We start from the raw sequence: 20,725 nt of genomic DNA on the forward strand, positions 1-20,725 counted from the left end.
AAATAATGCAAACTACAAGACAGTGTATTCCCCTCTCCTCCCTCCTCAACCCTCCTCACTCTGGAACGTCAGCTCTGACCGCCTCGCAAACTCACGGAAGTCGACCTCCTCCAGCGGCTTGCCCCCAGCGGCGACAGGCTCAGCATTGACAATCACGCTGACCCAGCGCGCGCCCTCCGGCCCGGCCTCCCACCCGTGGATCGTGCCGCGCTGGATGACGATCTCGCCGGCCTTGACGAGGGTCCGGGTCTCCGAGTCGCCGTCCGGCGTGATGAGGTACACCGAGCCCGCGAGGAGGATGTTATCTGATGTCAGCCCAACTCTAGGCCGTTTTACTCACAGTCGACCGAGTTGGTGCGGTGATATGCAACCCGGAAGCCCGGGGCAAGGTCGGTCACCTGGCAGTTTACGCCGTTGGGGGTCACGACGGCCGGCGCGAGCGCTGCCGCCTCGTCGATGCCCTGCTTGTCGATGGTGTGCGCCGAGACTGCTGGCAGGCCGAGCGTCGCGAAGAGCGCAGTGAAGGCCGCGCCGCCGTCGAGCGCGGTGCGGAACGCGGGCGTGTCGTCGTGCAGCTCGACGCGGGAGCCGTCGGTGTCCGACGAGGCGTGGGACGTGATGATGCGCCGGAAGGGGCCGTGCATTGCCATTTTGGATCGTGGCTGCGTGAGTGGGTGGTGAGCTCGAGGGGGGTTCGCGCGGATGCCTGTGCCCCGCGCTTTATAGCGGCGCGACCATGGGGCGGAGGTGCTAACGGTCAGTGGCCGATAAATCGGGGCCCGCTGGGCGGCATAAAGACATGCCGGCTTCTCGGCGGATCCCGACCGCGAGACGCTGCCAAGGCTGCTTACAGCTTCACTTCTGCCGAGCACGCCGTACTCTCGCCAACACTCCGTTCCAGTGCGGGCGACAGTGCAGGTGTTCTAGGACCAACCTCATGGACCATGTTCAGAGACATGCCCACACTGGCTATGGCCCTGAACATAGGCTCGTAAGGTTGGTCTTGGAATGCCGACTTGAGGACAGAAGGCGGACCGGCTCAGGAAGGGGAGGGAGCACGAGAGGGATGGAGGCGGTCATGACCACTGTGTCCCACCCAAGCCCTCTTTCCCTTGCCCCTCCACACCTCGCACTTGCACTTCTCACATATCCCAGTCTACTCTCATTCCCTCACGCTCACTGCACCACACACTTCCCCTCGTCCTTGATAAACGGCAGCTCCCCCTGCGCCTCCTGCAGCCCGCTCCACGGCCGGAGTTGGCTCCACGCGTCGACCCACTGCGGCTCAACGTCCCCGGCCGACGGCTGCGCGAAGACACGCAGCGCGACCCACTTGGTCTCGTCGGCGCCGACGTGGCCGAGCACCGTCGGGAACACGGTGCGCCCCGATACCAGGTTAGTGCTCGGCGCCATGTCGTGCACCCTCGCCTCGCCGGTGCCGAGGAGGTCGAAGACTGCGCTCACGCCCGCCTTGGACGTCGCAATGGCGGCGCGGCCGTCGGGGGCGACGTACCGCCCGTGCTTTGTGCCCACTGCGTCGACGACGGGGAGGTGCCGCTCGCTGCCCTTGGGGCCGGTGTGTCCGTGGATGGCGAAGCCGCCCGACGATAACTTGAGCGCGCGCCCCGACTCGATCCGGTGCACGCGCGTGTGCCACGGCGTGTGCTTGTCCGGCGGGGGGATGAGCCAGGTCGTGATGGTGATGTTGGGCTTGGGCTTCCACGTCGACTGGATCACGCCCTCGTCGGAGACAGACACGGACGAGAGGTTGCGAGACAGCTGCCAGTACTCGCCGTCGTCGTCCTCGCAGATGCTGATGGTCGAGTCGGCCGCCGCAGAGTCGAGCCCGTACTGCCCGCCAACCACCGAGAAGCCGAAGGCCGACGAGTAGGCGAGTTTCCCGTACTTGGCCGCCGTCTGCAGCATGGGCCAGTTGGTGCACTGCCCGCTGGTGAGGAGGAAGGTGTGGCCCGCGGCGTGAGAGAAGGTCTGGAGCCACGGCTTGACGACGGCGTTGTCGCTGAAGACGTCGGGGATGGCCTCCTCCTCGGCCGTCCAGAATGGGTGGTCCTTGGGGAGCGCCATGACGAAGAAGGTCTTGAGCGCCCAGTATGGCGACTGTGGCGAGTTGTATTGCTGCGGGTTAGCGTCGACAGTTACTGCCTAACCCACCTCGCTCATGAACAGCGACGGGTAGGTCCATCCGATAGTCAAGCTGCCGTCGCGCGCGAAGACGCTCTCCTTCTGGGTAAAGTAGCGAATGGAACGGAGGACGATGCCCTTGACCACGCCCCACGACAGCGGCGCGGGGAGCGGGTGCTCGTCGTCGACGGCGTACGCCAGCGCCGACCAGAACGCAGCCGTTGCGAAGCGGTACGTCATGCTCCGCCCGAAGGGGATGGACGAGCCGTCGGGTGCGAACAGGTGGATGACGTTGGGGATGTTGGCGAGGGTGCGCTCCCACGTCCTGCCGATGCGCACCTTGTCGTGCGGCGCGAGCCGCGTGTAGAGCAGCGAGTAGAACGGGATGGCGAACGACGTCGCGTAGTAGTCGTACGAGATTGTCTCGCCGCTTGGCCCGTCGGCCGGGAACCCGTCGGCGCCGTAGTGACGCTCGACAAAGTCCAGCGTCTCCTCGATCGCCGCCTCCGAGTACTCGGCCCCGACGGCCTTGAGGCTCACGTTGGCGAGGATGCGGAACCACCTCCAGTTGTTGGGCGGGATGTCGACGTCGTTGATCGCCGTGATCCACTTTGCTGCGCGCCGCTTCGCCTCGTCGGACATCGGGGTCCAGAAGACGTCGGGCGCGATCGCGATCGCAACAGCCACCGCGGCGATCTCAACACAGCGCTGGTCGCGGTCCCTCAAGACACCCCAGTACTCCTCGTGAGCGGGGTTTGTGCCATTATCCAGACCGGTGCGCCACCGGTCGCCCAAGGGCCGGAGGACGGGGTGGTCGGGCTCGGCCGCCAGAGCCGGCGCAAGGCCCCATAGCGCGCGGGCGTAGCCCTCGAACTGGGCGGCGATCTCGCCGAACACCACGCCACCTTGGACGAGCTCGACGCGCGCTCCGCCTGGCGACTGCGCGTCGGCCAGCGGGGCGAGCAGGTCGGTGAGCAGGCGCACGGCGTCGTCGCGCGTGCGCAGCGGGTTGGTCGTGATGGCCTTGACGGCGGGCGAGGGGGCGAACATGGCAGTGTGTTACCGAGCTTCCTGCGGCGGGTGGGGGGCTTGCCTCACTACATGCCTGTGCTTTATAGCTGCGGCTCTGGGTCGGAAGTAGAGGTCGACGGGCCGCACGGCGGAGGTCATTGTCGGAAAGAGGAGTCAGGGAGGGGGAACGAGGTGGGGGAAGGTGTGGGGGGATGTTGTTGTGACACGCTATTTCCCCATATCCGCCACTATTTCCCCGCATTGGGTGGCCGCGAGGCGGAGTGATAAGCTCACGTGGCGTGACGTGTAAATTAAAGTGGGATTCTCGATCATTCCACGTGCTTTCCATGCGCGCCAGGCACGGAATGCATGCCGTGCTGCCTGTCTCGCTCGCTCGCTCTCGCCTCGTCACGTCGCAGCGACGACTTATCAACCTCATTGATCAATCCTCGAGACTACAACGACTCGACAACGCAACGACTGCACCCACAACACTGGCAGCAGCGCCCGCTCCACGAGCCACGGCCCACCCCATCCATCACCCATCACTCGCGACCCCCTCCCCCCTCCCCCCCCCGCCATGCCCGCGCGGCCAATCACGCCCCAGCGCGCTCGCCCGCCGCACATGGACCACCGGCAGTCGCCAGCGGGGCCATCACAGCCGCCAGCAGCGACCAACACGGAGGACGAGGACGGAGGCGACGAGAACCTCTTCCGCGACATGTCGTTTGAAGAAGTCCTCGAAGACCTCAACGCCCGCTTCCTCATCAACCTCCCAGAACAGGAAACAAGCCTCGTCCGCGTCTACTGGCAGGCAGAGCAGGCCCACTGGTTCTACGAAGACTACATCAGACCGCTCAACCCGTTCCTTCCATCCCTGTCCCAGCGGCAGTTCACCCACCTCATCATCGAGTCGTCGCCGCTGTACGCGAACACCAACATCGACTATGACGCCATTTGGGAGGAGTACTGCGCGTACAAGAAGATGGTGCCATGCTGCGGCGGCATCATCATCTCGGCCAACGAGGACAAGGTGCTCATGGTGCGAGGATGGAAGTCGAACGCCGGCTGGTGCTTCCCCCGAGGCAAGATCAACTCGGAAGAATCCGACATGGACTGTGCGATCCGAGAAGTAAGTGGGCAGGCTTGCCGAGCCCGGCCTGACGCGTCCAGGTGGAAGAAGAGACGGGCTACGACATGTCGGGAAGAGTCAACGAGAAGGACTTTATCAAGACGCAGATCAGTGCCCAGGAGGTGACAATGTTCCTCGCAAAGGGTGTCGACGAGTCGACCGTGTTCGAGACGCAGACGCGCAAGGAGATTGGTGCGATCGAGTGGATCCCATTCTACGACTTGCCCACCTGGACCAACAAGAAGGGACCAAAGCGCACCGGCGGCAAGGGGCAGAAAAAGTTCTACAACGTGACGCCGTTTGTCGGCCCGCTCAAGAAGTGGCTCGCAAAGAACGGCATCAACCCATACCCGCCACGACCCAAACAGAACAACAACGGCAACAACATTCCTGGGTCGACTGGCAAGCAGGCCAAGGAGCGACACCTGCAGCCCTTTGCGTTTGACGACTCGCTTCCCGCCCAGCGGCCTGCGACCGCGATCGACCATCTCTTCGCAAAGTTCATCCAGAAGGACGAGGGCGTGTTGGCGCTGGAAAGCGACAATGCCCGCAAGCTGGACCAGCTGTTTTGCGACCTCGAGCCAAAGAGCGCCGAACAGCAAGCACAGGAGCGCAAGGAGGACGATGCGCTGGCGAGTCTGCTGAGCGGGCTTTCGACCGTCTCGGCGGCGCCAGCGGCACCCGCAGCGGCTCCGCCCCCCGCCGACCCCAAGCAATCCAAGCTCCTGGGCATCCTAAACGCGCCCAAGGCAGCATCATCTAACACACCCGCATCTCCGCCTCGATCGACTCATCAATCTAACCTGCTCTCCATGCTTGCCTCGCCACCACAGGCCGGCGCGTCGCTGAACGCCACGCCATCCCCCGCGCCAGGATCCGACAACCTCGACGACCGCCGCAGCCGTCAACAGGCTCTTCTCGAAGCGAGCTTTGGCTCTGATTTTGGCGGCCCGCAGCCAAACCTCTCCGTCCCCCCACGATCCCACACGCACTCTGCAGCGACGTCGAGCGGCACTTACCCCACTCCCAATGTCGCACCGATCGACATGCCTTCGCCGCAGAACTACACCCACCACTCTGGCTGGCGCGAGCCCCAGCAAGCTCCCCAGCAACCCAACTTTAACCAATACTCGCCCGAGTCGCCGCAGCGCAGGCAGTATGGCGACTCGCCTCACCAGTATGCGTCACCGCTGCAGCAGCCTGCGCAGTTTACTCAGCCGCCGTATCAGCAGGCACCACAGGGGTATCTCCCCTCGGTTCCGCCCAACGGCGGGCCGGCTCCGAGCGACCACCAGCGTGCTCTCCTCGGCACGCTCTTTGGCGCTGGCGGCGGGGGGCCTCCGAGGCAAGGCTTCCCCCCACTTGGTGCTCCCTTCCAGGGCGGGCCTTATCCGTTCGGACCGCAGGGCCCGCAGCCTGGCAATCTCCCTCCTGGATTCTATGGTGCCCGGCCATCTGCGGCGGGGCAGTATGGCGCTGCGCCCCCGCCACTTCAACAGCAACGGGTGTACAACCCGGGATACCCGCCGCCACCGGGAGCGGCGTACGGGGGTGGCCTCGGGCCGCAAGGCGGTCTGCTGCCTCAGCAGCCCCTTGGTCCCCCTCCGGGCCTCGCTCCGCTGCCCGTTCCGCCGGCCGCCCAGCCGATCTCGCCGTCAGCGGTGCACCAGCCGGTGCCGCGCCCGCCCGTCGGCGGAGGCCTGCTGGGTCTGATGGGCGGGCGGTAGGAGAGGGAAGTGGATGTGTGGAGGATGCGGAGTGGGAGGGAGGAGTTATGGAGGAGATAGGGATCACCCACGGAGGACGCCGGGCACATGACTGTGTGCGGGGCGTATGTAGCGTCCAGCGGTGTACTTGCCGTATATGCGCATGCAGCTGTGTGGTGGTGGTGGCTGTCTGCTGACTGATAACATGGGGCCGGGGGTGTGAAGCGAGGGGGAGGGGGCACTGCGCCGGGTGTAGCACTGAGATAGCGCTGGGCGTGCGGGGCCACCGCCCCAGAGGCGTCGGTCGTGCCCGTGAGCCCGCGTCCCAGGTCTCGCGGTCTCGCCTCCGTCGCTGCAGGGGACCATAGGGGACCGTGTAGCACAAGCCACTTGGCTCGGCGTGGGGCCGGTTCGGCTGGCGTCGTGCGGCCCGGCGAGCGGGCCACTGTGCGGCCCGGGGAGTGGGTACATCCAGCGTAACTCCGGGTCGTGGGTACGTCGTCCTCGACAACATGTCGCGCGTGTATATAACAGCGTGTGTGCATGCACCATGCTCAGCACAACACCACCAGCACCACCAGCACTACACACCATGCCCTCCGCCTCCGCTCCCTCCGTTACTGCGCGCCTGGCGGGCCTTCCGGCGAGCGCGCCGGATATCTTTACGCCCAGCGACGTGATTCGCATTGTCGAGGTTGCGAAGAAGTACAACGAGCCGGATGTGAGTGCCGCGCGCAGCGCGGCGCGAGGCTGCGGCGTGGCTGCGCCTTAGCTGTCGCCCAGCCGTCGCCTAGCTGCGAACTACCGCTCACCCCCCAGGGCACACCCATCACGCGCATCCCCGAATACACGACGCCCGGCGGCCCCAACAGCTACCACAGCAGCAAGATCGACGTTGCGTGGACGCAGGGCTTCTTCCCCGGCCTGCTGTGGCTTCTCGTCGAGCGCGAGCGCCTTGTGCCGGGCACGCTCGCTGCGGCGGGGTACACCGAGGAGGAGGTCGTCGCCCTCGCGCGCCGGTGGCAGGGGTCGTTTAGGCACATGGCGCGGCACGCGATCAACCACGACCAGGGGTTCCGCTTCCAGCTGCCGTTTGGGCGCGACCTCGCGCTGACGGGGGACAAGAGCACCGTCGCCGTGCTCGTCGAGGCTGCGGACTCGCTCGTCGACCGGTACGACGACGCCGTCGGCTGCATCCGCAGCTGGGACCAGATGCGCAAGGTCGGCCTGCCCGACATCTACCGCCGCGACAACAACCACGAGCACTACCTCGTCATCATTGACAACATGATGAACCTCGACCTGCTGTACGAGGTCGCGCTGCTCACCGGCGAGGAGAGGTACGCGGCCATCGCGAGCACGCAGGCCGAGAAGATGATCAAGGGGCACATCCGGCCCGACGGGACGACGTACCACGTCGTGGATTACACGCGGACCGGGGACGTCGGAAAGCAGATGACGCACCAGGGCTACGCGGACGAGAGCTGCTGGTCGCGTGGCCAGGCCTGGGGCATCTACGGGTACGCGCAGTGCGCGCTGAGGACCGGGCGCAAGGACTTCCTCGACACGAGCCGGCGGCTCGCGGACGCGTTCATCGCGCGCCTGCCCGAGAGCGGCGTGCCGTGGTGGTAAGTGGGGCTCCATTGTGCCGGACGGCACCGCTCGCTGCGCTCGCTCACGCCGCAGGGACTTTGACGCGCCCAAGCCGTGCCCGTACGACGCGTCGGCCGGCACGATCGCCGCGCGCGGCTTCCAGATGCTCTACGAGCTCCTGCTGCCGTCCGACCCCGCGGCGGCAGAGTACTACCTCTCGGCCGGGTTCAAGCTCATCGACGACACGGTGCGCGAGTGCGCGTCGCCTGCCGCGAGCCTCAAGAACGGCGCCGTCAGCTGGGGCGAGGGCGCGTGGGAGACCATCCTGCAGCACAGCACCATCAACGGCAACCAGTACTCGAACCGCCGGCTGCTTGACCACGGGCTAGTGTACGCCGACTACTACTATGTCGAGTTTGCCAACGAGGCGCTGAAGCTCAAGGCCAAGTTGGCCAAGGCGTAGGCGTAGGCGGGGGCGGGGGCGGGGACGCCGAAGGGATTGTAGAGTAGCGTATGCAGTCGTGAGCAGGTGGGTGGTGTTGGGGCAGGACGAGCGGGGGCGGACGTGACGGTCGTGGGCACAACGCACTCGGCATTGACAGTCGCGTAGGGGCCACTGGGCCACTCGACCGCCGTCACCACCAAGGCCAAGACACGGCGGCCCCGTGGGGTCAGATAGGACACGGGCAGCGAGGCGCCACCTGGGCCACGACCGGCCGCCACCTCTCACCTCGCCAACCGTCGACCGTCCCGCCCTGCTCCATGCCAAGCGCACAACCTCGCCCTCGGCCCCAGCCCCAGCCCTCAGCACTCAGCGCATGCGCTTGCTGCACGCCCCGTTGCCCGCCCAGCGCCACTGCTCGACAAGATGGGCGGAGATCCGTGACTCTCCACCCCTTGCACCAGCACGCTGCTTGATCCCGCCCGCTCCTCACCCAGGCGCTACTCGGCGTGCGCAGCAGTAAAGTGGAAGTGGCACAACCACAGTGTCCAGAATCGAACAGTCAAAATCGGACAGTCGACATCGCACCTGCCAAAATCGGAGCGGACACGACGGCGCCACGTCCTCCACCGGGCGCGACACACCCCTAGGCTGCAGCACCCTTTCTCGCCTCGGCCGCTGCTCGCGCCGCGCGGGCGGGTGTGCTTGCTCGCTCGTTCGCTCCGCGCCCACGGCGACGCGGCTCGTGTCGCCTGGCTTGAGCGACGAGTGACGAGAATAACCAGTGTCGAGGGGTGTGGGTGTGCTATGCAGTGCAGATGGGTGGATGCGTGTGCCTGGTGCCCCTGCACGGATGCTCGCAGTTTGTTCGGATGCAGTATCGGTATGTGCCGTGTGCATGCTGCTCTGCCGTGCACGGGATGGTGGATGTAAGTGTGGATGGGTGTGGACGAGTATGGATGCGCGCGGATTTATTTGGGTGTGTATGTGGTGTGCTTGACGCGTGCATGATGGTGTCGGACGCGTGTGTGATGGCGTCGGGCGAGTTGCTGGTGGTGTCGGCCGCGCGCTGTGGATGATGTCTGGGGCAAGAGGTGTGACTGCAGTGACTGTGTGTCGACCGCATAAAGTCCACAGGTCGTCACTGAGATAGATGCCTGGGCGCCTTGGGCATCCCACCACTGTTGCCACCCACGCCATCATTCTTGGTCCCAACACATCCAACCCCACGTCGCATCCCAAAAAGGTGCTTCTATCGTTTTACAACTCTTGCCTAGTGGACGAGGTGATATCACAACGCACGCGTCCCTACTTGACCCCCTGTGATGACCTTCCACCTAAGAAGTCGTAAACCCACAGTTCAAAGTCAGCACCAACACAGGGGGGGTCTCGTTCTGCGAGGGGTAGGTTTAGCACATGGTAAAGTTCGGGACGTGGGCGAACACGTTAAATCAGCAAGTGGTGATGTTACCACTGCACCAACCGAACTTTTCTTGAAAACGGTGAAAAAGTCATGGCAATAAGCAGACCTGGACACTGCCGGGGATCGATGACGGTCACGCTGGTACCCCACCACGTCGCGTGCCGGCCTCGTCCGGCTCGCCCGGTCTCTGGCCGCCCCGGCTGTACCCAGCACACAGTCGTGTGGGATAAACCACACAGAAAGCACAAGGAAAAACCAGCAGAACATGCGCTGCCGATCCCAGTGTGCGCTGCACAAAGAAAATCACACGCGTGCGCGTGCCCACGCCAACATTACACGGCCCAAGCGTCGCGTTCATCTTGCATTGTCCACAACAACACGCATCGCTCGCACACAATAAATCCTACGCACACTGGCATCAAGCAGAAGAGAGACCGCACTCACACTCGCACACGCCCATCCACTCACCTGGGCGGTGGCGACTAACCGCCGCCTCCGCCAGCGACAACAACAACCGCACCGCCCACACTCGTCCTCTCCATTCATCTGCATGCGCTCCTCTCCCTCATCTCTACATACTCCACATCCCACAAACCTACCCCTATTGCACACAATAATCTGCATACACGAGCAATCCGGCAGAAGAGACCGTCGCTCGAACACGCAAGCCCCACCACCTCGCCCCGACCCACGACGACGACGATCCACACCCTCTGTTTCCTCCATCAACTCGCGTGTCTTCCTCTTCTCTCCCTCCCCTCGACACATTTTTCACCCCCCACTACCCACCATGTTACGCCCCGAGGACCTCTACGAGCACTACTACCGCTACTTCCGGCACTGCGAGCTCGTACGCCACCCGCCGCCCCCGCGCTGACGGCAGACCGCCGCCGGAGTCAACACGCCCGTTTACTCTTTCGGCCTTCCTTGGGCCATTGCCCACGGCGTCATGTCAGCGTAGGTCGACTCTGTGGTATTCATGGGTTAGCGCGCACAGCTGACGTCCCAGCAAGTGCACATACCCTGGCGCGCTGGGCGAGTTCTTCGTCGCCACCCACGCGCCCATGGTCCTCAGTATTGTGAGCGACGCCGCCGCCGCGCCCCCCCCCCCCCCCGCGCTCACGCCCCAGGACTTTCCACGAGCTGCGAGCCGCCTCGATGCCGCCACGCGCGCGCAGGTCATCGATGAAGCCGTGCGCCTCGTCTCGCCGTCGGACGGTCAGGTTACCCCGACCAAGCGCTCGCACAGCGACCCCACCTCGGAGGCTGAGCTCAAGAAGCGCCGCGCCACCAACTCGACGTGGATCTGAGTGAGCAGCATCGTCCGTGCCACTGATCGGCGCAGTGCAGACAATGGCGCCTTGTATCCCTTTGAATGGCATGTTGTCTGTCAAGTGCCTCTTTGATAACGCCCGGCGTCTCGGCATTCGCTCGACCCGATAATGGCAAGCGTCACTGACGGGCCGAGAGGCGACTCACACCAGCTGTCGATAGGAAGCCGGCGCCCGTGTCACCGCTGGGTCGGAGGGCACGTGAGACGTGTCAGAGACACACACGGGAGTGCCGCATGGGAGGTCTCATCCTCTGCCGAACCACGGTCAAGACACTCGGCAGCCCGCATGCGTGGCCCGCTCGGCACGTCGGCACCCAATCAACCAACATGAGTCCTCCGGCAGAGCAAGTGGCCCGCGGATGAGCTGACGCACCAGGACCGCGTGGTGCATCCGCTTAGCGGCGACAAGGGACGCTCCCTCGCTATGCGTGGTACCAAGCCCAAGGCCACACCGCCCATCAGTGATCCGACGCTATCGGACACATTGCATATCTCCAGCACGCCTCTCGACCCCTCTTGCACGTCAGTGTGCCAACAACAGACATCGAATTTGCAGCACACTCGACGATTGACGGAAGCTTCGACCCAGCTTTCACATCTCGGGTCCCAAACCCCTGGCCCCCAGTTGACTTGTGGTCGGTCGCATGCTTGGCGCTGCGATGATCCCTGGGAATAGCTACGCTAAGATCGTCGTTTACATGCCCGCAAGGATCGAAGGCGGCTTGATTGGGCTCCACGGTGTAAGAGCCACATTCGCCAGTTCAGCTAACGTGCTAATGGGCGACTAATGGTGGATTTCAAATGGTTTGGTCGAGCAACAGCCGTTAGTCTGCCACAGTGCCCGAAATACACACTCTACCCGCGTGGGGATCGAGTGCACACGACTTACGGCCGAGGAGAGCTATCTCTGCTGGTGCTATCATGCCGTCACTTAGCCAAGCCCTTGTGCCTATGCGTCACAAGATGGCAACATCGGACACCCAGGTCGCGTCGTTATAAGGTGGGCACAAGCACACTCACTTGCATGTCTTCCTATCCACCATGGGCTCGCAAACACCCCCTCGTAGCTTCCCACCACCACCGGTGCTTGGGGAGTATGGCGAACCGCAAGTCACGCTGGAGCTTCCAGTGGCGGACAACCGCCCGCATCGCTACTTTGTCCTCCCCAATGGTATCGAAGCCATTGTGATATCCGACGAGCTTGCCGACAAGGCTGCAGCAAGCATCACGGTCGAAGCCGGATCCATGAATGATCCTGAAGACCTGCCGGGATGTGCCCACTTCTGGTTGGTTCCCTAGTAGTGACTGAACGCTGACGGCCAGCGAGCATCTCGTGCTGATCAGTTCTAAGAATGTTCGCACACTCTCCCTCATCTCATTCTGACACCACAGTTTCCTGAGGAAAATGGATACCAGGCTTTTCTAAGTGCCAACAATGGCACTTCAATGCATTCACCCATCAACCCTTTACCCGCTACTACTTTGACGTCGCTCCTCATGGACTGAAAGAGGGTCTCGAGCGAACAGCCGATCTCCTCCTGAACCCTCTGTTTCCCGCGAGCCAAGTCGAAAGGGAAGTCAACGCAATCGAGGCCGAGTTCAAAATGAATTTCGCACACGACGGTTGGGTGAGCATGAGGGCAATGGAACAGCACCAAGCTGATTGTCAGAAAAAGATTCAACTCCTTCACTCGCTAGCCAAACCAGGCCATAAGTTCAACCACTTCAACATCGGCAATGTCGAAACACTTGCTCGACTTCCTGAGAAAAACGGCCGCAGCCCACGGGATGAGCTGGTCGCTTGGCATGCAGCCAACTATTGTGGCCGCAGAATCAAAGCCGTCGTTATCGGCCGAGAAGATGTGGATACTCTGCAAAGCTGGGTGACGAGCCAGTTTGTAGCTGCCCCCATCAAGACCCAGGAGTTACCGTTAACGGGCCCCGACGCCGTGTTCCGTTCCTTCGACTTGCCCTTCGGCCCAGAGGAGCTCAGCAAAGTTGTGTTCTACCAGTCTGTCCAGAAGAATCGCACCGTTTCTATCTTCATCCCAATCCCAGATGTTCGTCATCTGTATCGAACAAAGGTATGTAGGTGGTCATCGAAGTCGGTGTAGCCTTCGTTGACTTTGCAGCCTTTTCAGTTCATTCTCTACCTGGTTGGATATGAGGGGAGCGGGTCTATCCTTGCTTCACTAAGGGAACGAGGATGGGCGACCAGTTTGGGTGCCTCTATAGAAGACGACGTACCTGGATTCGGGGTCTTGGGGGTCGACATCACGTTGACACCCAACGGATTGAAGCATTGGGCTGAGGCATCGGCCCTGGCCTTCGACTACTTTCGTTTATTGCGTCAACAATCGCATAACCTGGAGCAACCCTTCGAGGACAACCGACAGCTATCCAATCTCAAATTCAAGTACTCGCAGAAGAAACACAACGCTGCGTATGTGGGACAGCTGGTGAAACGCCTCCGTCGCCCCGTCCCTCGATCGAAAGTCCTCTCTTCGGCCACTGTCTTCGGAGAATACAACTCGACTTTGATCGAAACAGCGCTGGAGTACTTGCAAGTGGACAAGGCGATTGTTCTCGTGGAGTCGCCGGAGCTCCCTGTCAACGGTCCTCTTACTCTCGACACAATTGAGCCATACTCTCGCAGTCAGTACACTCTCGACAATCTTCCCAAGTTTGTCAAACTCGGTGACACGGTCGACCCCACGCTTCATTTGCCAAGCCCCAACCCTTTTATTCCCAGGACCTTCGATATCCCAGCGGGGACAGTATCTGCTGCTCCTCTTCTCCTTTCGGAGAGCGTCACCTCGCGACTGTGGTACAAGAAGGACACAACCTTCCTATTGCCGAAAAGTTCCATTAGAATCAAGCTCAAGTCTCCTCTAGTCAGCGTGTCACCGCGCGGAGCAGCACTGAGCCTCTTGTTCCTAGAGCTGTTCGCCCACGCCTTCTCGACAGAGGCAGATGACGCCAACCTCGCCGGATTATCCTATGCCACGGCTCGGGTTCACGATACACTGCGCTTTCACCTTTCAGGATTCACCGATAAACTCGGCTTCTTCGTTGCCAGAGTCATCTCTACGCTGCTGAACTTTGAAGTTGACCCCGCGACCTTCGCCAACATCTCGGACCAGCTGAGACAAGACCTGAAGAACGAACTGTTCCAACCGCCATATCGGGTTGCGTTCCGGAAATCCTTTCACGCTCTCGTGGAAAACTCCTGGGCTCATGAGGAGGTGCTTCAGGAGCTAGAGAGTGGGTCATTGAGACAGGCACTTCATCGCTAACAACAGACGTCAAAGTCACCGATGTGGCCGTGTTCAGAGCTGAGCTGTTTGCAAGACTGCACATCGAAACGTTTGTGTATGGTGGAATCTCGGACGACGATGCCATCGAACTTCACTCGGACGTCGAGAAGGCCATAAGCAGTGCTGCCCTCACTCCATCTGAGAAGGGTGGACCTCCCAGGTCGCTGCTCCTGCCGAAAGGTGAGCCATTTCCCTGTCCTATGTGCTGAGACTATTTCAAGGGTACGAAGGCACCTGGGAGCTGCCCCATGCCCATGGTGAAGAGCCCAACAACGCTGTTGTCTACAATCTCTACACCCCCACTGGTGTGGAAGATCGCCGTACACGCCTCCTTACGGCTTTCGTTGCCAAGGTCGCCGAAGCTCCTTTCTTCTCAATCCTACGAACTCAAGAACAACTCGGATACGCGGTATTTGTTCATTACACTGGAGAAGGATCGCTTGCGTGCTTTAAAGCGTACATCCAATCGGACCGCGAGACCGCGTTCATCGAGAGCCGCATAACGGACTTTCTGGACAACACACTGGGGGGCATCCTGAAGGATCTCACAGATGACGATTTTGGGAAGTACGTCCAGGGTGTTGTGGGCGAGCTCGAGGAGAGGCCCCCGAACCCGAAAGAGGAAGAACAGCGCCTCTGGGGCGCCATTAGCGATAGGTACTACGCGTTCGACCGTCGAGCGACCGACGCCGCGCTCCTCCGCACCATCACCAAGGACGAGGTGCTCGACTATTACCACCGCTACATCCACAGCAGCTCCAAGGAGCGGCGCAAGCTTGTACTGTACCTCCGCAGCCAGAAGACTGCCCCGGCGGAGGTGAAGTCGGGCGAGAAGATTGGAGACTTTGCCGCGTTCAAACATGGCCTCGTGGCGGCGAAGCGGGCCGCGCCTGTCAAGCCTCTGGCAGAGTATGCCAAGCGGTCGGGAGGGGCGTGACTTGGCCGGTGTGTGTTGTGTTACTTGTTGACTCGGTTCATAGTCTGTAGTGTTAGGCGGCTGCTGCTGGCAGCTGCCGCTCGAAGTTGCGATGCATCGTGTGATGGCGTGCGTGGCAAGTTGTGCAAGGCCGCGACTGCGTGAATCCGAGCGCAACGCCCGTGCCACTGATCGGCACAACGTTCCGTGGCACGGTGTATTGAATGACACTGGTGTTCGGCGCGTGTCAAGTACCTACCTACCTTTGAATGTCACTGGTGTCTGACACGCGCCCGGCGCTCGGCATTCACGGTCCGACCATCGGGCGGGCCGCATGCAACGCACGCCGGCGGGCCTATGGAGCGCGCGGCCCGTGTCAGTGACCGACAGCGCGGGGGGCACGTGAGCAGATAGTCGCGACGTCAGTGTGTGCACTTACAACGCCTAATGTGCGCGCGGGAACGCGGCAGCGGAGCGCGCCGCCCGGCCCGCCGGTGCGGGCGTGGGTAGGTGGGTGCGAGGCCTTGGCGGTGGAGTGGCCACTGTGGTCACTTGTCGCGCTCGTGGCCTGGCCTGCCTAACAATCAGATCCCCGGAGTGCCCGGGATCCGCGGCCCGTGGGGCACCCAATCGCTGCGAGTCGGGTAGAGGGCTGTGGGCCGGGCGAGCTCACGTGGGGGTCGCACTCGCCGGAGTGAGGCCCAAGAGCGGCGCCTATGCCTCGGGGTGCTCGCGCACGCCCACGCCCACACGCCGGAGCATGACCGCGGCCACGACGCCACGCCGCGCCCCCCCACTCTGGCGGCGCGCGGCGGTCCGGCCACCGGCCCGAGTGCCAAGGCGTGGAATGGCAATAATCAGGTGGGGTGAGGCATGGGACCCCAGTGCCGCTGCCCTGAGCAAGCCGAATTCTGTTCTCGCTGCCCTTGCAGCGGCCGATGCAGCCTGCGCTTGGCGGCAGCCGGCGCCAAACAGGACGCGGGGGGATGTAGTTGCGCTGGCGGTCGCTATCTCCTGATCGGATAGGGTGGGGTAGGTGGCCCGGGGGGGTGAGGGGGCCGGTGGGATGGCCGGTGGTATAAAGGCGCCCGGGGGAGGGGCCTTCTCTTGCCCGCAGCAAGCAACAAGCAACACCATGACCTCCAAGGACAGTTTCAAGGGCGACTCGACCCACTTCGAGGAGAAGTTCGACGCCGAGGTGGCCCACGAAAAGGCCCCCCACGTCGCCGACACATTTGCCGACGGGTACGTCGACCCCTCGCTCCAGATCAGCGACGACGAGAACAAGACGCTCCGGCGCAAGGCACACCGCCGCATCCTCCCCTTCCTCATGCTCGCGTACCTCTGCCAGGCGCTCGACAAGGGCACGACCGGCACGTCGTCCATCATGGGCTGGCAGAAGGACATTGGCGCAAAGGGCCAGGACTATGCGCTCACCTCGACTCTGCTCTGGTGTGGGATTATTGTCGGTGAACCCATTGTGAGTGGCGCGGGGGCCCCAAGCAACAGAGTTGGAGTGGCGCGGCTAACCCCCACCCCAGGCAAACCAATTCGTCCGTCGCTTCCCCGTCGCAAAGATCCTCGGCGGCGGCATCGTCATCTGGTCGGCCCTCCTCTTCGGCCTCGCCTTCTCGCTCGCCGTGCCCCCCGTCTTTGCGATCCGCTTCCTCCTCGGCTTCTTCGAGTCGATCGTCGGTCCCTGCCTGCTGTCCCTCACAGTCCAGTGGTACCGCAAGGAGGAGCAGCCCTTCGTGTCGGCCATGTGGCAGATGATGCTGGGCCTCCACTCGATGATCGGCGGCATCCTCGGCTTCGCCTTCTACCACGTCCAGAAGAACGCCCTCCGCGGCTGGCAGTGGATGACGTGAGTGGGGTCGTAGCTCGCCTGAAGCAAGCATCGCTGACCCCCCGGCCAGCCTCTGCATCGCAATCTTCTCGCTCATCTCGGGCGTCGTCATCCTCATCTGGCTGCCCGACTCGCCCACCCAGGCTCGCTGGGCGACCGAGGAGGAGAAGTCCAAGTTTGTCGAGCGCGTCCGCGTCAACAACCAGGGCCTCAAGAACACCGAGTTCAAGCGCGAGCAGGTCGTCGAGGCCTTCACCGACCCCTACACCTTCCTCCTCTTCCTCCTCCCCTTCCTCCAGACCCTCGTCGTCGGCGGCATCAACACCTTCGCCCCGCTGCTCATCAACAAGGCCTTTGGGTTCTCGGTGCTCAACGCCCAGCTTCTCAACATCCCCATGGGCGTCATGACGGTGCTCATGTACGTTCTGATCCAGTACCTCATCACCAAGACCAACCAGACGCTGCTGGGTGAGTTTGCGTTTTCGTTTGTGCCGCGCCACAAGCTGACGCCCCAGTCATGATCGGCTTCACCATCCCCAACATCCTCGGCACAATCGTCCTGATCACGGTCAAGCCCTCTGCCAAGACCCAGGGCGGTCTCGTCGTCGCCTTCTACGCGATGCAGGTGTTCCAGGCAGTGAGTGTGGCGCCTCGCCTCCTTCCCCCGCCGTTGCTGACCCAGCCAGTGCAACCCCGCCATCTTCCTCATGCTCTCGCGCAACTCGGCCGGCCACACCAAGAAGTCGGTCACCTACGCCATCACCTACATCGGCTGGGCCGGCGGCAACGCCATTGCGCCCCAGTTCTTCCAGTCGGCTTGGGCCCCGCGCTACCTCAACTCGCTCTACATCCACCTGGGCATCTACGCCGCCTTCATCGCCACCTGCCTCGTCACCCGCATGCTCCTGGTCAGCAGGAACAACAAGCGCATCGCGGCGCAGGGCACCAACCCGCCCAAGAACGAGCTCGCGTTCGAGGACCTTACCGACCTGCAGAACCCCGACTTCCGCTACTCGATCTAGGTGGGCAGTGTGTGGGCAGGGCGTGGGATGGACAGGGCAGGGCAGGACAGGACTGTAGTTGTTTTCGGGTATGGGGGATTGGGATGCAGTGTGTGCTACATCCGGCGGGGGCAGGATCCGCAAGCGGCAGGCGGCAGGGATGGCAAGGTGCCACACCACGTGGCGTCGGATGGGCTGCACGGGCGGCGACAGGCAATCAGGCGCGCTCTGGTGCTCTGGCGTCCTCGACAGCTCGCATTGACAGCTCGCATCGCCCTGCACCAGCTGCGGGTCGACCGCAGGGACGCCGAGGCGGTCTTGGCACCGTCCACCCGTCCACCCTGGTGGTGCAAGTCGCAGTGCGTGGCGCGAGATTGCATTGCCCCTCGGTGATTACCAGATCGGGGCGGTGCAAGTAGTGGCCGAGGGTGGACTGGGTGGCGACTGATGGCGGCCACGACGGCTCGTGCATCGAGTGTGATAACACGCTCGGGCACAGAACACGAGGGTGCCACACGCCGCGATACGCGGGGATGCATCAGCGCGTCGAGGCACCAACCCACACACGCGCAACGCAGACCTCGTCGTGCTCGCGGGCGCAGGTGATCTCGCAGCAGGCACACACCCTCGCTTACGCCGCTGCGCCGCAGCAGCAGCAGCAGATCTGTTATCGCGATCCCAGGCTGCGGCGCCCGCGCCGGCGTGTGTGCGTGCGTGGGCGCGTGACCGGGTGGGTCGCTGGCGTGTGATTTCACTTGTCAAAGCCCGGCGGCGGTGATGCGTCGTGGATGACACGGCGATAAGGGCGCTTCGCTTCCCCTCGCCTCGCAACGGGCGTGTCGCAATTGGCCGTCGCGCAGCTGGAATGTGCGTGCAGCGGCTCAAGGGCAGTCTGCGGTGCGCGTGCATGCGGTCTCGCTGGCCGTTCACACGCGCAGCGCTGGCCGCGGCATGCTTAAGCGACGCAAGTTTGCAGCGGCCTCGGGCTGGTGGTGGCGTGGCCGATGCCATCGAGTCGCGGGCGCCGCTCGCCCGTCGGGCTCGGAGAGCTCGGCGCCTGCTCCGCCGCTCCGCGCCGCTGCCAGCTGGCGAGACCTGTCGGGTCGCCGTCGGAGCTCGCCGTCAGCCGCCCGGCCAGGTCCGGCTCGCAGGCTTGACGTAGATCGCTCAAAATAACCCGGGAGACTTGGCCAACCGAGCGCACTGCGAGAATAATAACCAGCCCACCTCGTCCCATCGCTATCGCCTGCTCCATCGCCCCCCCCCCCCCCCCCCACCACCACCACAATACTCACCCTCGACACCCTCTCCCTCTCGACGCGCACCATGGCCGGCGTGTCGCCGTTCCGCGAGGCGCCCGACCCGGCCGCGCCGAACGGCACCGCTCTGGAAAAGGTCTACCTCTACGTGCTGGGCCCGCTCCTCTTGCCGACGACCGCGCTGTTCTACGCGGCAAAGTACCTCGCCACCGCGGCGCCGAAGCGCACCAGCCTGCGGCAGTACCTCGGGCTGCAGTACATCCGCGTGCTGCTGACCGGCAAGCCGCTCGGCGCGCCCGAGAGCTGGGCGGCCGCCTCCGAGTCCCCCAAGGCCGGGCTGGGCAACAACCTCGTGTACGGCGACTCGCTGCAGGTCAACACCGTCGACGTCATCACGGTACCCCCCATCAGCCCGGCCGAGCTCGTGCAGCACGCGGCGCTCCCCACCGCCGCGGGGGGGAGGGTGCAGCCCGCCGAGCGGCCGGGGTTCGTTATCAGCCCCGAGGCCGCGCTGGGGCACGGCACCGCGCCGGCCGAGCCCGGCGAGCAGCTCCTGCTCTACATCCACGGGGGGTGAGTCGTGCCAACGCCGAGCCAGCTGACCCCCAGCGCATATGTCTTCGGGCACCCCGTGGCCGACCCCTTCGTGTGGAAGGCGGCGCGGGATACCGGCCGGCGCGTGTTCTGTGAGCCCGCCCTCTTGGCATCACTAACCCCCCAGCGGTGCAGTACCGCAAGGCGACGAGCCCCGAGACCGCGTGGCCCGCGCCCCTGCTCGACGCGCTCGCGGCGTGGGCGTACGTCACGGGCACGCTCGGCTTCCCCGCCGCCAGCGTGCACGTGATGGGCTGCAGCGCGGGCGGGCACCTGGCCCTCGCGCTCGCGCAGCAGCTGCACGCGACGGGCGCGGCGATGCCCGGCGCGCTCTCCCTCCTCAGCCCGTGGGTTGACATGACGATGTCCTTCCCCTCGATCCAGGCGCGCGACGTAGACTACCTCACCGCCGACTGGCTGCACGCGCCGGTCAAGAGCTTGGCGCGGTACTATACCCCCGAGGCCGTGCGCGGGCCGCTCTTCTCGCCCGTGCTCGCTGGCGCAGGGCACTGGTCCTGGCTCAGGATACCCGTGTTTATCAGCGTCGGCCAGATCGAGGGCTTCATCGACGAGTTGACCGCCTTCGCCGACCGCCTCACGGAAGACGGCGTGCCCCTCACCCTTAATGTCGACCCCGACGGCATCCACTCCGCCCCGTCACTCCCCTTCATGCCCGCGTACCACTATGACGACTTTGTCGCCGGGCTGCGCGCCCAGTTCGACCTCATGAAGACGGCGACCCCGGCGTCGTCGCCCGAGTCGACCCCATAGGCCACATCACCCATCATCACTGCCAGCCCGCCGCACCCTACCATCTTGCATGTAGAGTATACTGTCAGCCCTAGCACCATGCATCATAATTTGTATAACAGGGTGCAACGCCACACGCTCGCACGACCCCAGCTTCCCACCCCTAACCCCCCCGCATAGAGTCACACTTCATTGCACAAGTTCGTTCGTAGCGTACAGAACCAGCACTACAAGCTCTAGATTCTCAGCCGCGCCAGATA

At 63.5% G+C, this 20,725-nt stretch overlaps 8 protein-coding genes across 8 annotated transcripts; 6 read left to right on the forward strand and 2 right to left on the reverse strand.

Moving 5' to 3' along the window:
* Positions 1-55: 55 nt before the first annotated feature.
* Q8F55_000978 (uncharacterized protein) lies at positions 56-650 on the reverse strand (the record flags this gene model as incomplete). The annotated part of the gene is made up of 3 exons (XM_069349625.1): positions 56-60; positions 96-305; positions 341-650. The coding sequence occupies 3 exons, from the start codon at positions 648-650 to the stop codon at positions 56-58; spliced, it is 525 nt and encodes a 174-aa protein (XP_069213169.1).
* Positions 651-1,176: 526 nt separating this feature from the next.
* Q8F55_000979 (uncharacterized protein) lies at positions 1,177-3,192 on the reverse strand (the record flags this gene model as incomplete). The annotated part of the gene is made up of 2 exons (XM_069349626.1): positions 1,177-2,136; positions 2,173-3,192. 2 exons carry the CDS (start codon positions 3,190-3,192, stop codon positions 1,177-1,179), a joined length of 1,980 nt encoding a protein of 659 aa, XP_069213170.1.
* A 541-nt stretch (positions 3,193-3,733) lies between these two features.
* Positions 3,734-6,012, forward strand: DCP2 (mRNA-decapping enzyme subunit 2; the record flags this gene model as incomplete). Its single annotated transcript, XM_069349627.1, has 2 exons — positions 3,734-4,285; positions 4,327-6,012. 2 exons carry the CDS (start codon positions 3,734-3,736, stop codon positions 6,010-6,012), a joined length of 2,238 nt encoding a protein of 745 aa, XP_069213171.1.
* A 571-nt stretch (positions 6,013-6,583) lies between these two features.
* On the forward strand, positions 6,584-8,047 carry Q8F55_000981 (uncharacterized protein; the record flags this gene model as incomplete). Its single annotated transcript, XM_069349628.1, has 3 exons — positions 6,584-6,712; positions 6,811-7,619; positions 7,678-8,047. 3 exons carry the CDS (start codon positions 6,584-6,586, stop codon positions 8,045-8,047), a joined length of 1,308 nt encoding a protein of 435 aa, XP_069213172.1.
* A 2,192-nt stretch (positions 8,048-10,239) lies between these two features.
* Q8F55_000982 (uncharacterized protein) lies at positions 10,240-10,759 on the forward strand (the record flags this gene model as incomplete). The annotated part of the gene is made up of 4 exons (XM_069349629.1): positions 10,240-10,299; positions 10,333-10,406; positions 10,459-10,528; positions 10,580-10,759. 4 exons carry the CDS (start codon positions 10,240-10,242, stop codon positions 10,757-10,759), a joined length of 384 nt encoding a protein of 127 aa, XP_069213173.1.
* A 1,064-nt stretch (positions 10,760-11,823) lies between these two features.
* STE23_2 (metalloprotease) lies at positions 11,824-15,036 on the forward strand (the record flags this gene model as incomplete). The annotated part of the gene is made up of 5 exons (XM_069349630.1): positions 11,824-12,068; positions 12,662-12,866; positions 13,179-14,046; positions 14,094-14,279; positions 14,321-15,036. 5 exons carry the CDS (start codon positions 11,824-11,826, stop codon positions 15,034-15,036), a joined length of 2,220 nt encoding a protein of 739 aa, XP_069213174.1.
* Positions 15,037-16,150: 1,114 nt separating this feature from the next.
* Positions 16,151-17,883, forward strand: Q8F55_000984 (uncharacterized protein; the record flags this gene model as incomplete). The annotated part of the gene is made up of 5 exons (XM_069349631.1): positions 16,151-16,495; positions 16,557-16,879; positions 16,932-17,329; positions 17,377-17,498; positions 17,548-17,883. The coding sequence occupies 5 exons, from the start codon at positions 16,151-16,153 to the stop codon at positions 17,881-17,883; spliced, it is 1,524 nt and encodes a 507-aa protein (XP_069213175.1).
* A 1,305-nt stretch (positions 17,884-19,188) lies between these two features.
* Q8F55_000985 (uncharacterized protein) lies at positions 19,189-20,486 on the forward strand (the record flags this gene model as incomplete). Its single annotated transcript, XM_069349632.1, has 3 exons — positions 19,189-19,694; positions 19,731-19,807; positions 19,843-20,486. The coding sequence occupies 3 exons, from the start codon at positions 19,189-19,191 to the stop codon at positions 20,484-20,486; spliced, it is 1,227 nt and encodes a 408-aa protein (XP_069213176.1).
* Positions 20,487-20,725: the final 239 nt, after the last annotated feature.

Source organism: Vanrija albida (assembly GCF_041260175.1).
Source record: "Vanrija albida strain AlHP1 chromosome Unknown contig_1, whole genome shotgun sequence".
In the NCBI taxonomy this organism is placed as follows: domain Eukaryota; kingdom Fungi; phylum Basidiomycota; class Tremellomycetes; order Trichosporonales; family Trichosporonaceae; genus Vanrija; species Vanrija albida.